This window comes from Mizuhopecten yessoensis, unplaced genomic scaffold (assembly GCF_002113885.1).
Source record: "Mizuhopecten yessoensis strain PY_sf001 unplaced genomic scaffold, ASM211388v2 scaffold11119, whole genome shotgun sequence".
Taxonomy (NCBI): Eukaryota; Metazoa; Mollusca; class Bivalvia; order Pectinida; family Pectinidae; genus Mizuhopecten; species Mizuhopecten yessoensis.
This window is the reverse complement of record NW_018408889.1, coordinates 96927-114517: the sequence shown is the minus strand read 5'-3', so window position 1 is coordinate 114517 and position 17591 is coordinate 96927. Positions and strand designations below refer to the sequence as shown.

The 17591-nt window shown below is 34.4% G+C and overlaps 1 protein-coding gene across 1 annotated transcript; it reads left to right on the top strand.

Annotated features, from left to right (window-relative positions):
- Positions 1-2332: 2332 nt before the first annotated feature.
- Positions 2333-10690, top strand: LOC110466131 (ras-related protein Rab-4B). The gene is made up of 7 exons (XM_021522461.1): positions 2333-2421; positions 4859-4939; positions 5175-5289; positions 6330-6392; positions 7025-7179; positions 7544-7639; positions 8961-10690. Exons 1-7 carry the CDS (start codon positions 2406-2408, stop codon positions 9068-9070), a joined length of 636 nt encoding a protein of 211 aa, XP_021378136.1. The 5' UTR covers positions 2333-2405; the 3' UTR covers positions 9071-10690.
- Positions 10691-17591: the final 6901 nt, after the last annotated feature.

Sequence of the window (17591 nt, the reverse complement as noted above, 5' to 3'; positions counted from 1 at the left end):
TGCTGACGATACGTCTTTATTATGTTCAGATACATCTCCACTGAACATCGAACCACTATTAATAATGACCTAGGACAAATTCAAGATTGGGCGGATAAGTGGCTGGTAAAATTCAACCCTGCAAAGACAAAAGCATTGCTCATCTCAAACTTCGAACAAGAGTATGTAATAGATGTAAAATTTAATAATGTAAGTGTTGACGTTGTGGACAATCATAGGCACTTAGGGGTAGTATTAGATATAAGCTGTAAATGGAGCTCCCGTGGCATGTTGAGAATATATGCCAAAAAGCATCTAAGCAAATAAGCGTTCTTCGTAAATTGAAATATATTTCAGAAAGAAAAACTTTAAACAAAATATTTAGATCATGCATTCTCCCCTTTTTTAGAATAGTGTTGTGAAGTATGGGATGGATGTACTCTCTCGGTGATGCAGACAAAATAGAAAAACTTCTGCTAGTGGTTGCAAGGATAATTACTGGGTTACCTTCATTGAAAGTGGTTTAGAAACTTTATCCGAGAGAAGATCAGGAAGGAAATTACAACTGTTTTTTTTTTTTATAAAATTCATAATAATCTCGCACCGAACTTTCTCGTCTCTGATCTACTACCCCCTTTAGTGTCAGAAAACTCCCATGTTAACTTCCGTAATGCTGAAAACTACTGTATACTGTACCTAATTCCCGACTAAAACTAACAAAAACATCTTTTTCCCCGTCCACAATCCGACTCTGAAACAATTTAGACCTTGATATTAGACGCAGCGTTTCGTTTTTAAAAATACCCTCCGTAAGCAAAACTTAATTCAAGTTCCAAATTATTACCTCATTGGCGACAGAAAAGGGAATAGTTCTAATACCCTAAATAAGCATCTATTTCATGCACATTTAATTGATTTCCAGCATTGCCAGTGTGGACATCCTGTAGAAGATGCATACCACTTCTTTTTTGTCTGTAATAACTGTATATGCGGACCAGAGAGTTGAACTCTTCCGTAAATTGAATGATTTCATTCCACTTGACTTGCAGCTAGTGTTATATGGTAGATTGGTTCCAGCAAGATTTTTTTTTTTTTTTTTTTTTTTTTTTTTTTTTTTTTTTTTTTTTTTTTTTTTTTTTTTTTTTTTTTTTTTTTTTTTTTTTTTTTTTTTTTTTTTTTTTTTTTTTTTTTTTTTTTTTTTTTTTTTTTTTTTTTTTTTTTTTTTTTTTTTTTTTTTTTTTTTTTTTTTTTTTTTTTTTTTTTTTTTTTTTTTTTTTTTTTTTTTTTTTTTTTTTTTTTTTTTTTTTTTTTTTTTTTTTTTTTTTTTTTTTTTTTTTTTTTTTTTTTTTTTTTATTTGTTTATTTTCAAAGTATTTTTCACATTACAGCAAGATAATGAACAAATAGTAATACAAACAGATTTTGAATATCATTTTTGCACTCCCAACAGGTTCACAAATTAGACTAATTTTATACTAAGTATTTTATTCCAGCTGACTCGGTAATACAATAATATTTAGTTGACCAGCTGTGTAACATTCTTTTTATAGTAATCTAATATGTGAAAATGAAACTATACCACGTGGCTGGTCTTTCTGTGTGCAGACAGACTAGTGGAGACGAAAAAACCAGCAAGCGACGAATGATTTATAGCACGAGATGTGATGAACATTAGAACACAACAGACAGTGATTATGAACGAATAGTGAATAGATTATCGCTAGTTCCATTTGCATTGAGAAAGAGCTAGCAGTCACATATAGTCAGAGTTTCAATTTTACACATTTTAGTACAAAATCTAGTTCAAAAGTCATCTCTCTCTCTCTCTCTCTCTTTCTCTAAAATATAAAATTATACAGTATTACCACGGAATTAGTTATCTAAGTCCGTGGTATTACAGTTTCGCTCAGATGACATCGTTGTAATATAAGCTAACTAGTAGCTTGTGGTGATGTATGATATTCTTTTCTTCTAATGTATACTGTACACACGCGCACTAGTTTGACTTCTGGTTCCTATATAGCTATTTACAGTTATAGGTTCATTTTTTTATCTGGTAGGGTTGGATGTACTTTTGTTTAAAAGCGTAAAACTTAGATCCTATCTGTAATTACAGGTAAGATAAGGGAGGGGGGGGGGGGGGGGGAGAAAGAAAATGCTTCTTTATAAAAAATCTTACCTAAAGACGTTTCTTTAATCTAAAGTAACGTTCTTTAAACTCGAAATGAACTCTGGTCATTATAAAAGATACTTATGTAATTCTATCGTTATATTGGGGATGGAATAAAATCATGATAAAACATCCGGATTCTTCTTACCGGCCTCCATGTCACTGGTTATATGACGACGAGAATTGAGCGAGACTTCGATTGCCATCTTTTGCGAAGTTTTGTCAGGACGAAAACACTGGCATTTACGCTGCCAATATGTCAGAAACATACGGTAATGCTGCATGTCATGACTTTTTCTCCTACTTCCCTACCTCATATATGCTTGCACTGTCAAAATAGGTCACGTACACAAAGATCTGTAGTTAATGGCTTGTCAAATTGAGGCCGTCTGCTGTCGATTGTCCCTCCCACAGTCTCACAATTTTCAGTTGGACACGGAAGTCGTTTGTTTTTATCGTGCTGAGATCAATATAACTCATCATATGGTCTTCTACTTATTTGAATGCAAGTGTAATATCTGCTGAAATAGTAACTGATTATATATAGCGAGAAATAGTCAATGAATTTGGCATCTGTAGGATGGACACGATCAGCTGACTTGTCATATGATTGATTTTGGCAGATATTCAGTGCTGTAATGTAACTGTTATACGTAACATATCGTCACCATTCTTTCTCTAGCATTACGGAAAATTTGTGTGGTGACACTTGTTGCCTGATATCCTTTAATACTTCTAATTTCTTACCCTAAAGAGTAACATAACACTTTCTGTCATAATAATTGTTTTCAAGTTAACAACATAAATTCGATCCTTCAATCAACACATTAATTCCTTCGATCAACACACGTACGTGTAACGGAACTGGACTGGGTCGATTGTCGTCGACCGTGTAACTCAATTTGGAAGATTGTACGTCTAGAGTTAAGAGGGTCTCTGGTTCGAACCCCGGTCTGGCCATGCAATTTCTCTTTCTCCATGCAGTTACAAAATTGGTGAGCTTGTCAACCACTGTTTCTATCAGTGGGTGAATGCTTAGCTAGGGAATACCCAAGTCTGGCTTGTAAATAGTTGTGTCTTCGTGGGTGAAGACTTGGTAAAAAAGGGGGAAATGTAAAGGAACTGTACTGGGTTGATCCTTGGCACCTGAGTGAGGTAGCTATATAGCTCAATTGGTAGAGTGTCCGTCTAGAGTTTGGAAGGTCCCTGCAGGTTCGAACCCATGTCTGGCAATGCATTTTTAGCTCTTTCCTGTAACAAATGGTGTCCGTGACCTTCCCTGTGGAGACAGGGAGCTTGAGTTAGAACCTTGCTTGTGGTGTTCGATGGCAAACACATTTAATTATAAGAAAGGTGGATAGTGTAGTAGCTTTTAATTGTACATAGGATTACAGTCTCCTTCTAGCTTTGCGTTCAAGGGAATTTCCCTTTAGCTCAATGGTAGTGTATCTGATCATTTTAGGAAGTCTTGGATTGTGGGTTCGATCCCTGGTGGAATCACATACACTACTCTTTTTCCTGCTTCACACAAAACAGTAAAATTGTCCTCATGTATATGGAAATAATTAACACCTTTTGTGTTAACGATTATGACATATATCATCTTCACATAGAAGCAATAGCTGTATATATGCTATACTGAATCTATTAACTTCTAATACCAGAAAATCTAAATGCATATAGCTCTAAATTCAACTTATGAGTAGCCTCTGTAACCATGTTTGCTAACGCCTGCAATCCTTTTACTGTGTGCAAAGCATGAGATTTAGACCACCCGCTCTCCCAAGAATTTTGACGCAGTCACCTGAGGTTGCGGAAAATGAGTGATGGCTGATAGGGTTAATTAGTTGCCAAGTGGTTACAGTGTCTGACCATCTATAATCACTAGCCGTCAATTGCTGGGTGGTTTTTCCTTCATCCTTATAATTAAATGACTATTTATAGCTGTTAATAAGACAGAAAGTACAAACAAACAATAAAAAGTTTGTTCCCTTTGTAAATTTAATCAGAGTGTAGTTTTCAAATAACAGCTAGCTATCACAAAACTTGGGAAGTCAACATAGTCAAAAGTGATGAAATCTTTCACATTTGCATTTGATAAATGTTTTAAGTTTCCTGTACAGCTGCAGTAGGCATATTTTGATTAGAACACATCCTGTCCTCATTAATTGAATAGTTTGAGGTGCCTGATCGTGTCCCTGTGGTTCTTTTTTCCTGAGCCAGACAAGTTTTTCCTTCCTTCTGAGTCAACATTAATGTTAAAAGTATTTCTATAATCATTCCCTGAACATTTTCTCATCATTTGCCGATCTATTTTTTGTTTAAAAAACATTGACAGGCCAAATTGCTGGCTTTTACATGCTGAAATTACAGTTTGCTGCGTATTATTTTCACACTAAAGTCTATCTCTACAGAATGTTTATAAGTTTAGTTGGCAAGAATTTGTTTATGTCCAGAACTTGATCAAATGTATTATAGACATGTTAATAATATTTATACCAACAGGTAGCCTCAAGCAAGAGCCAACAGGTGCACTTGCAAGCATAAGAGAGTTGTTGATATATAATCTGTAAATATATGCATGCGCACATAAAACTATAACACTTAATTAATTGGCTCCTTTAATAGGGATATTATACTTTATAATGCTTCATTTAAGCTGATGTTGAAGTAGAAGATAATCTGACTTCTTTATTGCTTCTTTTTCAGATTTCCTCTTTAAATTTCTGGTGATTGGCAGTGCTGGAGCTGGAAAGTCCTGTATTCTTCATCAATTTATAGAAAACAAATGTGAGTTTCCATTTTCCTGGTTTTAGGAGAAACACAAATAATTCTTGTGTTAATATTCTTAATTATTATTAAATGTGAAATTGGAATTTTCGAGTTAATTTTGTTAATAATTTGTTTGATTGTATTGTTACGTCCTTGAACAACATCAGTAATTATTGTCATTTTGACTTTTATCAAACCATCTTTTCTGATGAACCTATCAAAGCATATTCATGTGTTTTTTCCTACCCAACAGTTAAGCAGGATTCCAACCACACAATAGGTGTAGAGTTTGGGAGCAAGGTTGTTAATGTTGGAGGGAAGTCGGTCAAACTTCAGATCTGGGACACTGCTGGCCAGGAAAGGTTCAGGTGGGCAATCCTTAGCATTATTATAAATAATGCCTTGCAAAGACAATGTTCATGTTTCCAGTAAACTGAGTGTAGATGTGTTATATATATTTTTTATTTTTTTTGTGTGCGACTCTGTCATTAGTTGGTTTTCCTGTAGCTAACAACATATGACAGAAATACACAGCAAATTGTGGTCCTTGTTATAACACAATTAAAGCACAGTGTGTGCTTTTCTGTGTATGTTAGATTGTAGCTACATTACCAGCACATTGATATGTTGATTAGCAGACAATATTCAACTTATACATGTAGCAATTGTAACACTTGCTCTGCTTGCAGCTACTAGCTAGGGACCCATAGACAATAAAGGTTTATAGGGTGTTTTAAAAATAAATCCATTGTCAGTGGCTGCAGTCCTGTCTGTTGCTGCCATGATAACACAAGGTGTGTGCACACTGGTATCAGATCTCATTTGGTGTAAGCCACTAGGGAATAGATTTCTCTTATTTTTCACAATGTCTCTTAATCATTAAGACTTTTTGATGGTATTAACAGATCTAGATGTTCTGTTGGATTAAAAGACATTCTGTTATATTTAGGTAGTTCTGTTGTATTAAGAGACGTTCGTTAGCATTAAGAGATATTTCGATGATACCTTTGGTAGAGCTTGTTTATACCTGTAGGCACCGAGCCAAAGTTAAGCTAGCAGCCAATCTTTTGATTGCTCATGGGCACGTTTCATGCTGCAATGGTCGCACAGCCTGGCTGGTTTTTATTAACCTGTGCTGGTCGCGAGCCGTATTTTAACACTGTCATGTTACATGCACATTTAGGAGGGTTGGTGATAAAACAGTATATGTTATGGGTTGTATAGGCCTACAACAGATTTGACACTACTGCAAACAAAGCACATAATAAACAGAATATTGTAATCCAACATTAAAGAAACAAGGTAATATGTACGACTTTAGAATGCTCGACAAGTTATTGCAAAATATCTACACAGAGAAAAATATCGTTTTTGCATTGTATCATGTGGATTATAAAAATTATTTCAGATCTGTGACCCGCAGTTACTACAGAGGAGCAGCAGGTGCCCTACTTGTCTATGACATCACAAGGTAAGTAAAGTTTGATGGCTGTCACTTAAACTTTTAGCAGGGGTAACTGAACCTGTCCACAAGTCCAACCAAGTTTATCTGTCATGTTGATTGTAACGAGATCAAAAGATCTTTTGTGACAAATAATGTATTAAATATCACTGTACAATTGTCTTGAACATATTAAGAGATACAAGCTTTTTATTCTTATTCACATTGGTCTATATATAGGTGATCCCAACTTTTGTTGTCAACTTTTAAAATTCTTTAAGTTGACATTAACATATACACCAACTATGCAGGCTTGGTTCAGAATAATGCTTGCTGGCAGCAATAGAACATATGTGTATTGTAATGATAGAGACACTGTAATGATAGAGACACTGTAATGATAGACACTGTAATGATAGAGATGCTGATCTAAACCGCTACTGTATACAATACAACAGTTTTGGTATTGATGTTTGATGTATGATATTGCTAGAAAATCAATAACTTACCGGTAAACTTTTTCATTACGGGTAAATTTATTTGCTTAAAATTATTAAGTGTCATTTATGAGAGCCCAGTTGATTTTCTTCAGTCTAAAGCAGCACTGTTGAGTGACCTGACATCTTTACTATATATAATAACTTAACACTTTTTCCTTGTAGCCGTGAAACATACAATGCCTTGACAAACTGGTTAACAGATGCAAGAACTTTAGCAAGTCCGAATATTGTGATAATCTTGGTGGGAAACAAGAAAGATTTGGAAGCTGAACGTGAAGTGACGTTTCTAGAAGCCAGCAGATTTGCTCAGGAAAATGGTAGGAACTTAAAGATAGCTTTTAAATTTCCTGTTGTCTTTTAGTGTCATCATTGATTAATTAAGTCTTTTTCCTCAAAGTTTACAAGACTTCATTCAACAGAGGCTGCTATATTTTTTCAATTGCAAGTAAAAATTAAAATAAATGTCTATGTATTAAGGGTTAAAAAATGAAAATATAAGCAAATTATGTAAAATCCCACTGAAATACATGCATGTAGACCTCCTCTTGTGAAATTGCATCATAATTCATCAATTTGCCGGTATTCAATATGCTGACTACCATTTCAATAATTTTGAGAAAGACTCTTTGCTCATTCTAGTAAACAATCTACAGTACAGTTTTTACGATTTTTGCATTTCAGATCTCATGTTTCTTGAAACAAGTGCCCTGACTGGAGAAAATATTGAAGAGACGTTTCTGAAATGTGCTAGATCAATATTAACTAAAATTGAATCTGGTAAGTACTGTACAGTGTAAATACTTAACCATACATTAGTTTGTCTGTTTTCAACCAACGTTCTTCTTCTTTCATGGATATTTTACAGGGAAACTGCTGTAATTTAAGTTAAAACTATTTTACAGATTGATACATGGGAAGGAGGGGAGGCACTTGTGGTACTTTCAAGGTTATATTTGATTATGATGATTCATAAAAATAATAAATGCATAAATAATATTTATTTAATGTCGTGTACATTTTCAACAACAAACATAAGCTTTAATTACAACTCCGCTAAGGGAACAAAGGTTGTTTTGGTGGTGGAGGAAAACCCTTTGGGAAAAACCAGTATGCCATCGAAAGGATAACAACAAACCGTATCAGACATCAATCTCTTTTTTCTGCCTCCGCTGGGGATCCAACAGAAATTCTTTGGAGAGTGAGCGGTCTGATGCTCACGCTTGATTGCAGTAATAATGACTGTGCACGTAACGTTGGCGATCACGGCTACCGAGGCACCCAATCAAAATTATTGATCAAAATAAAATTGAAATGTAAAACTTTTGAGACATTATACTAAAATTCAAAGCTGCAGATACAATTTTAAACCTATAACCAGGAACTGTTTGGGATTTTTGTCTTGCTGCCACGAAGTAGCGGAAGCAAGACTAAGGTGTTTTTTACTTTTTCCGGCGACGGCAGCTGTGACAACATTAAAGTATAAGTGCTAGACAACCAAACTTGGACCATAGATGCATCTTAGGTAGTATATCTCAACCCATGCATCAAATACTGGATGCCACCTACCTTTCATGGTCCATTGATTTTGTCAGCATCTCCATCAACATGAAGTTTGCATTTTAATTAGTTTCTTTGATATGTGTATGGATGGTCAAAGCGGGGCACAGGCGAGACATATCAATCCAAATGGCTTGTTGCTTGTTTGTCTACATGTTTCAGCCTGTTATGCAGCCATCATTGCCGCTTAGCAGGCCGAAACATGTGGACAGGTCCTGATGATGGTCGCATAGCAAGCCAAAACATGTGGACAGGTCCTGATGATGGCCGCTTAGCAGTCGGAAACATGTGGACAGGTCCTGACGATGGTCGCATAGCAGGCCAAAACATGTAGACAAACAAGTAAAAATCACAAAACGGTTTTTGAGGTGTTGAGCATTCTTTGTTTTTTCATTATGTTTATTAGTAAAGATCCGCCCCCGGAACTGCCCTAGAACGCTACCGCATTTTTCGAAACAGCGAGTGTTGGATCGCCTTATTTATTTTAAAAAATTCAAAGTAGTATAATCTTTACCATTTATCTCTTTTTGTTTTATTTTAGGTGAGCTTGATCCAGAGAGGATGGGATCTGGTATTCAGTACGGTGACACTTCACTGCGTCGATTACAAAAGGAACAACTACAGCAAAAGAAACCGGATTGTGGTTGCTGATTAAAGGAATGTTATAATTGCAAAACATTCATCATGTTTCATGGTGTATCATTGACATGCAAGGCAGGCAACCCAAGACAAGAGACGTTACTCAAGCTAAGGGACAACACTCAATTCAGCACTGGCAAGGCTGATGGAGAATGTTTTAACAAGCAGCTTTTGTTGGTAACCATTTAGTTTGAATGCAAGATGCTCGGTAATGCACCTCCTGACATTTTTGCCATGCATGTATATATACATACACTGCAGTGTAGACACATCCCTTACATCTGTGCACTGTCTAGGACCGTGTACTTCCTGTCAATGTAGAGTACGCTTCACGGCTCTCAACCTGCCCTCTGTAAGCTATAAAGTGCAATGTCTGAGATAAGTTGTCAGGAGAGTGCTATATATCTGTGCGGTATATTTATGCAGTGTGAAACACACATACCATAGGGTGTAGTGCTACACACTCGCAAAAAAAACAAAATGTGTGTTATGTTATAGATCCATGCTATATCTGGTATGTATGTGTAAAATTTGTTGGTGTTTAAGTTAATTTGTGTATATTAATTATAAAATCTCTTTCAAAGGGACATCTTTCTCTCCTTGTGCTGTTATAACAAACATATATGCTACCATACACTGCATAGTGTTACATAACGATAAAAAGGTTTTAGAGTTTCTTTCACAAAACAAAGTGAATGCTATGATACATTACAATGACAATAACACTTAAGAACAGTTATTGCTTCTCTTTGTCAGTGGTGTGAGACCAAGATCTTGACCCACATTTAAAAAAAATCCTGTGGTGGTGAAAAATTGGGATTTTTTGTTTATGCCATGCAAATGCAGAGCATCATATATTATCACACTGTTTGTCTGAACATCTGTTTACAGACCGTTTTCACTATAATCTACATGTATCCCAATTTTCAACTGAATCTGATGAGATTTGGTGTGTAGGATAAGAATCATATGAAGAATTGCATATCTTGAAATGGGAACACAGTGCTAAATTTTACAATAGCTTTTGGTCCATTCTTATTTGAATTCAGCACATTTGAACCCAAGTAACACAGCAAAGGGAAGCAATCCCTCTAAAGAATTCTGTAAACCAGTTAACAAAAACCGAAAAAAATGAAAATTCGAAAATGATATTCTTGTGACCTCGCAGTTCAAATATCATAAAGATTTGCAGTTAGTCGTCAGTGAAATGTATTTTCCTTCATCAATTAATATATTGTGGATGTATAATGCTCTCTGCTATATGATGCTTATTTTGGTATACATGTGTAAAATTTCATTTGGACATCTATGTACATGAACAACATGATTGGTGTATACCACCCCTTGATTGATATTTTACAAACCCAGATGCATACAGTACTAGTGCAACCTATTTACTTGTGGAAATGTTTGTTTTTAAGTCTGCCAAATGATAATTGATACTTCTGGAGAGAAGGATAGGTTTGCACTCCATCTGTCGGTCCATTTGTCAGTCTATGCTTCACATTTTCCGGGCATATTTATCAACAGCAGTGGTCGACACTAGCACCAGTCCACTAGTCCTGGACTAGTAGAGTTTAGCAAGGACTAGTGAATCGCCGAACCTAACCGGTCCTTTGGACTTGTAAACAAATATATTACTTATAGCTATATAATTTGATAGATTCATTATAAAATAAGAACATTCCTGTTGGAAAACTGCTTAAAATACTGATAAACTGATTTTTCTACATGAAAAACTTCAGCATGTGTTTATGGCAGTATTATTGTTTGTTTGTTTTATGTTCGAGATGTTTCCTTAAGGAAATTGTGGAGTAGTAGTTACATTGACATAGGACTAAGGACATAATCTGTTACACTAATCCTGTGGACTACCAAGCAAAAATATTTAGGAGTCTAAACCTGGTACAATTTCTAAATTTTGTATGGGAGTACCTCATGTGATGATTGGTGTCACATACTGAAAAAGGGGTCTTGTGTCCACTTATATACAGAGTTATGGCATTTTATCCAGGGCATATATCATATTACATGTTGTACATACTTTGCCTACGATTGCAAAATTTTGTATGAGAATACCTCTCGGAATGGCAGAGTGATGCATACTTAAATCTGAACTTGTGCCCAACCATAAACAGATTTATGATACAAAGTACTTTGTTCATTCTTTAACATCAAAGTTTGTCTGGAGATGGGAGGGGGGGGGGGGGGGGGGGGTATGGATTTCTCCCAATGCTCTATTACGAAACGACTGTGAAAAATATAAAGAATGCAAATCACTGGGATCAACGCTCACAATTTTCAACAAGGACTGGTGAATCGCCTTAAAAACATCGCTATCCAATAGTCTTTTTGGTTTGTAAAATAATCATGCTATCATAATGTTATGATTGTATAATGAATAGGTTGTTGTCAAATAATGTACGTTCCTTTAAAAATCCTGCTTAAAATACAGAAATATTGCATTTGAATTATCAAAATTTTGTATGACTTCACAATATTTGTAATTTAATATAATTTTTTTTTATGTCTCTCACTGTCAATTACTTTTCTATTTTATTTTGGGAATATCTCCCTGAGGAATCTTAGACTAATAATATAATTGTTGACATGGGGTTAGGAAATAATCTTTGAAGCAAAAAATAAACTCTAAACATATACCACAGGTTAAGTTTTGCTGTCACGAGAAATGTTTAGCTTTATGATAAAATCATAATAACTAGTTACTGATGTTCAGCATCACATGCAGGAGAAACCAGATTTTAGATTTGAATTTGTGCTCAACTTGAACTGGACGTTTATTCAGTTAATTGTGTGGTTTATAGGGTTGAAGACAATTTGGATTAGATATATACTGATATAAAATATCCATTTATGCTTATCATCATTGTTCAAAGATAGATATTTATGGTACCGGTAAATGTTAGTTACTATACATTTTTAATGTCCTGGACAATTGGTGGTCATAAAGTTAAGATAAAATAATCACTGGTATCAAGGGTTGCTGTTTTTTCCCCATTTGCAACCTTGGGAAATTTCTGTCCAAGAATATTTTGATCATCACTTTCCTGAACCGGTACTGAAGGGATTAAATCTGCTACAGTATCCTGTTATACTTTATAAAGTTTTTGAAGTATTTTCCCTTCAGTTGTGTATGCATGGCATTCTGTTTAAAAGAAAAACATCTTTTCCATTCAAGTTTGCTTTGATGTTCTTGTCTCATACATTAAAAATCAAATACTTTATTGTATATTTAAATTATACCTCAATATAATGTACATGTACTGTTAAAACTGGATTTGTTGACACTTTATGTAAAGGCCAACATCATGTAGCCCCACCGCAGAAGTTTTCAGAGATTTTACCTGAAAGAATTTTCACATGTAAAAATCCCCATAATGATGACCTTCAAACATTTTGACTGCCAGATTTAAGCCGTCGAGTGATATTGTAATTCTAATCTATAGCGATACATGTATCACACTACAACATTGGTGATACATGTGTATATATATATTGACAAGAAGATATTGTCAAAGAAACAAGAGATCTGAACCAGAATTTGAAATTAAAATCATCACATTTTTTTGCATATAATCAGTACATATGTATATTGCACACTTCTATGAAAATGCTACATTTTTGTACACATATTGATGGTGACAGTGTTATTAAAGTTACCGTGCCGCAATCTGTCGGAAAAACTGTGGTTTAAATTGAAGTAATAAAATTTCACAAATATTCCCTGGTAAGAATCATGTATGAGTTTATTCTTATGAAAGATTTCAAATTCCATTGACTTATATTTGTCTTGAGTATAAACGTGCACAGCCTTTTCACGACTGCCTCTTACATCTCACCAGGTGCAGGGTTGGTTATAGCCATGTTTACGTTATTATCATGCATAAGCGAATTCAAACCCTGAATGTGATATTAACAAAAAGTTAATAATAACTTTTGCAATGTATAAAAAGATAAGAAATACCATGTTTATCTTGCTGGTAAGAAAAAAGAGTGAAGGTTAGCAGCACGGTACTTTTAATAAATAGGTCTAACAGGAGATAAAAGGCGATTGTTGCAGCCATGTTGATGTTGAACTTCATAAGGATGCACTTTACGATAAACTACTTGCAGTTTGCGACTGATTACTTATTTTTGAGATTTTTGCAAAGATAACACTAACAGTAACAGATAAATTCCCCTTCTTTTATAATCTGGCTATATATTTCTGTACTCGTACATGTACATGTTTTACAATTCATGCAAAAATATACTGTTAATTTCGCAGGGCATAACTGATTTTCAATTCTGCATAAACTATCATAATAACGAAGTAATAAAGAGATGGTATGACTTTATTGTACTTCAACTTTACTTTCATACTGGTACAATGTACATGTATAATGTCCATTTTAAAGGATTGTTCTTAGTACCTGTATATATATACTACATGTAGCCTTGATGTGTTCTGCAATGGAATCTACGTAGGTATGTATATATATGTAGTTGACTGAAAGTCAGCTGAACAAATTCTCCCCGGGCTCACATTATAGCCATATAAAAAAGGCAGAAAACCATAGATACCATGATAGCTCATACAGGGACTTCTTGCATGCAGTACCTATAAGTTTGGCGATAATTCCTTGCAGTATAATAAGTTCACCCTATAGCCACAACCCCATACAGTCTTACAGTGTAGTTGGCAGTTGTTGATGCATGCAGTACTGACGAATATCCGAGTTTTAAAACATACCAATCTTGTAGTTCATTATATATTGTATATGTAGTTTTCATAAATATATCATGAAAAGTGCTTTTAGTGATATCATAATTGGAGAATACTATATATTATTATATGGCTGTCATTATAGAACTGTTGAACGAGTGTGTACAATATATTAGTGGAGAAATTTGTATAAGTACCTTTGGTTGTGATAGGACATTGCACATGTCTATTTCATGCATTGTTATTTGCACTGAATGTAATCAAACTATGTAGGGCTCGTAACTGTTGTTTTACAACGGTTTTAACATTAGCCATAAACAATCTTACAAAAACAATGTGATCACAATCTTGCTCCATTTTATAACGTGTTTGTCACCTGTTGTTGATGCCTATATGTAATCTTTCCGTCGCGAAGCCAAGCTGTGTCCATAGTAATTGAATCACCATCAGACTCGAGTTGGAAAACATCAAACTTCTAAAAAAGATGAAAGGTCGAGCAAAGGTCAATGAAACGTGTATATTCAAGACTCGCAAGATCTGATCCAGCCACCAGCTAGAATTCCGGGAAAATAATTTCATTTTATCTATTTCAAAGAGTTCGGATGATAAAGATGTTTCCGCAATCCCAGCGCCAAGGGGACTTTAGCTGGAAAAAATAAATAAAATGTGACAGGGTTTACTTTGTGCAGTGTCATCAAATTTCACGGGGATGGGGGAGGGGCATTTCACAAACAAAATGGAGCACAGAGAAAGGTGATGTTTTTACTAGATTGGGCCATATAATATGTGATATTATAGGTGCCATGTAGTGCATCATTTAAAACTGGTCCATGTATATTGTGAGTGGATCATATATCAAGCCTAATATAATAATGTGTGTATCAATTTGTAGTGATAGGATCGAAACATTTCTGTGACATGCACCATGAAGTGGTGTATAAAAAATATACCGTAGAATGTGTTTTGGGCTTAATGAGGAAGGTTTCTTGCAAGATATCTTCACCACTGTTGGGACCAAATTTGGTAAAGGATAACTATGCGGTTGGTTGGGAGGACAAGCTTTAATTAGATTAAAGTTAATAATTTGTCATAAAGCTTGTTGTACCAATCCAACTAGCATTGTAACTATGTTTAAATACATGTAAGAGTAATTCCCATGACCCAGTTTAAATGTGTACACTCTCTGTCATATCATAAGAGGAAATCTGTTCATACCTACTCTTTATTAGCCTTGTGGCGGAAAACTGTTGGTATCATCATGTACATGTCTGTAATTCACTTTACATCCAGGGTACCTGTTTATTATAATGTATACATTCATATATCTTGTTAATATCTTAAAAGGCCCTCAAACCTTTAGCTTGCTAGTTTAAAATCATGAGAAATAATTTAAATTGTGTCGCTGTATCCTAAAAATCATCCGTTCTTTGTCATATATTTTGAGTTATCTCCCTTTGAATGATTCTGGCATGGTTTCTTTATATTTATATTTAGCAAAGAGGTGTCTTTTTTAAGGTGAAATTATAATGATATAGCATTAGGTATATAATGCAAGCTAAAATATGATATGAGTAATTACACTTTCTGTTTAAATATGACCATAATTTTTCATTGCGAATTGCATGAACTCATTCACCCCTGAAAATTTATAATGAACTATTCCAACCTTTGAATTGGAAGAGTTCAAATGTGTAATCAGGGGTGAATGAGTTAAGGAAAAACTAATATATAGGTTCTAGTAATTCAAGTATAAGTAGGTAGGGATAAATTAATGGATGACTAGACATCTTACTACAGTGTAATACCTGTCACTTGTAATAGACTATATCATGGTGCAAGGTTCAGTAATACACATGTATCATTAATGTCATTTCGATGGGACATATTGATGTTACAAAACTCGGACCGTACTAGTGCCTAGATATATACAGTAGAGCGGTGACCCTAGATTATAGGTCCTATACGTGACATCAGCAAAGACGTCTACGTATATGCTAGAGCTGTGGTTTTTGAAGTGCTGTGATGAGCAGATCATGTATTGTAATCTTCTGACTGTCGAGAGACAATTTACATACTAATAGCAGTAATAGCTAGAAATGAGTAAAAGTGATCAAAACACAAAACACTTTGTTTAAGTTTTAAATAAGACAGATCATCCTCGATACTCCAGGGGTTACGCTAACTTACGCTCTCTGCACCCCTGGAATATGTCATAGCAAATTGAAGGCACAAAGATAGCTGTTTGATTGGTCCCGGGTAAAAAATCTGACCAATCGCTAGGCTGATACCTGTCCTTTGAAGATTTCAAAGGAAAGATGCCCGATTTCAAAGCCTGTCAATTTTTACCGTTACCTGACCGCGAGATTCTTTAGATGTATATTAACGGATCGAACTAGTCTTCTTTTCTCATCAACAAGGTGGCGCACACTGAGCCTTCAATTTTGCCAGGACATATTCCACGGTTGCAGAGAGCGAAAGCGAGCGTAACCCCTGGATATCGTTCATGAAGATAGATAGGCAATATTTCATAGGACCTGTACATGATATTTACTGTATTTTTTGTGTTTGGGTCATTCCTACTCATTCCTTGTAGTTATTAGAATGTCAAATGTCAGTGGCCTGGCCATTACTAGTGTAAATGGTGCATAAACAGATTGGCATTGTGGTGTTATCTATCTTTGAATCTGAATCAAGCTAAAGAAATGAGTGTAGAAAGAAGTATGAATTAGGCCTAGCCTTTCAGTTTTTTGTTGGTTTAATATTTCATTTATTATATTATTTATTTTTTCCACCCTAATAAATCTCAAAATACTAGTATGTAGTTGATTAAAAATATGAAACAGAAATACTGATTTCATGCTGTTCATGTTTATTCGTTAAGGTGTATTGTGGACAAGACAGTCTTTTGGTTGTCTTGTTTTACGTATATATATATATACTACCAGCTGGGATATAGTCGGATGGTGTAACACTATAGCACCAACATTGTCGAATGTTATATATTATTATATTACCTGTGCTTTTAATTGATAAATTTGTATGTCACTTTTATTAGATTTAACTAAATAATGTAAAAATACAAATTTTAAAATCGGAGGGAAAATAATATGAATAATTTCAAAGTTTGAGAAAAGATCCGAGTTCCATTCGTTTATTCTCATCACGAATAAAGATTTTGAACTTTATTTCAGAGTTTTGTGATATCATCCTTTTTAAACATCAACAAATCAAAACATTAAAGAAAGTGGATTTTATTTTGAATTTGGATTTTGTTAACTAACCTATCAATCTTCTCTGGGCTTGTTTTTAGGAACAAAAGTGGAGAAGTTTGATTTGGTACAGAGGATGATACCTCGTCTAATTCAAGTGTCATATTCTGTTTAATTAGAAGCTCTTCCTGTGAGCATGTTTTAGGGTGATAGCTGTGAGATTGTTGGTTTATGCTATAATCTAAATATTAGATCCTCTAGTCAAGCTTAAATAAAGGAATTATTTTCTTTGGTCTTTAATGTGAACATACACCCTAAATTTGTGTAGACTTCTTAACAAAAATCGTAAGTAATTTGTGATAATTCTTGTATGTAATATATATATATATCTTCATAAATAATGGAAAAATACACTAAATATTAGAAGTTAAAAAAGGAATCATATACTCTTTTACTGAATTCAAATTCAGAGCAGATTTTATATCATTTTTTTTTTCATTTTTTTATCATTTTTTCACCTTTGTTGTAGGCAACTCAGCATCTGAAACATTCCAATGAAATATTTAAGTAATTGAGAGTTGGTCCAGAAGGACGAATT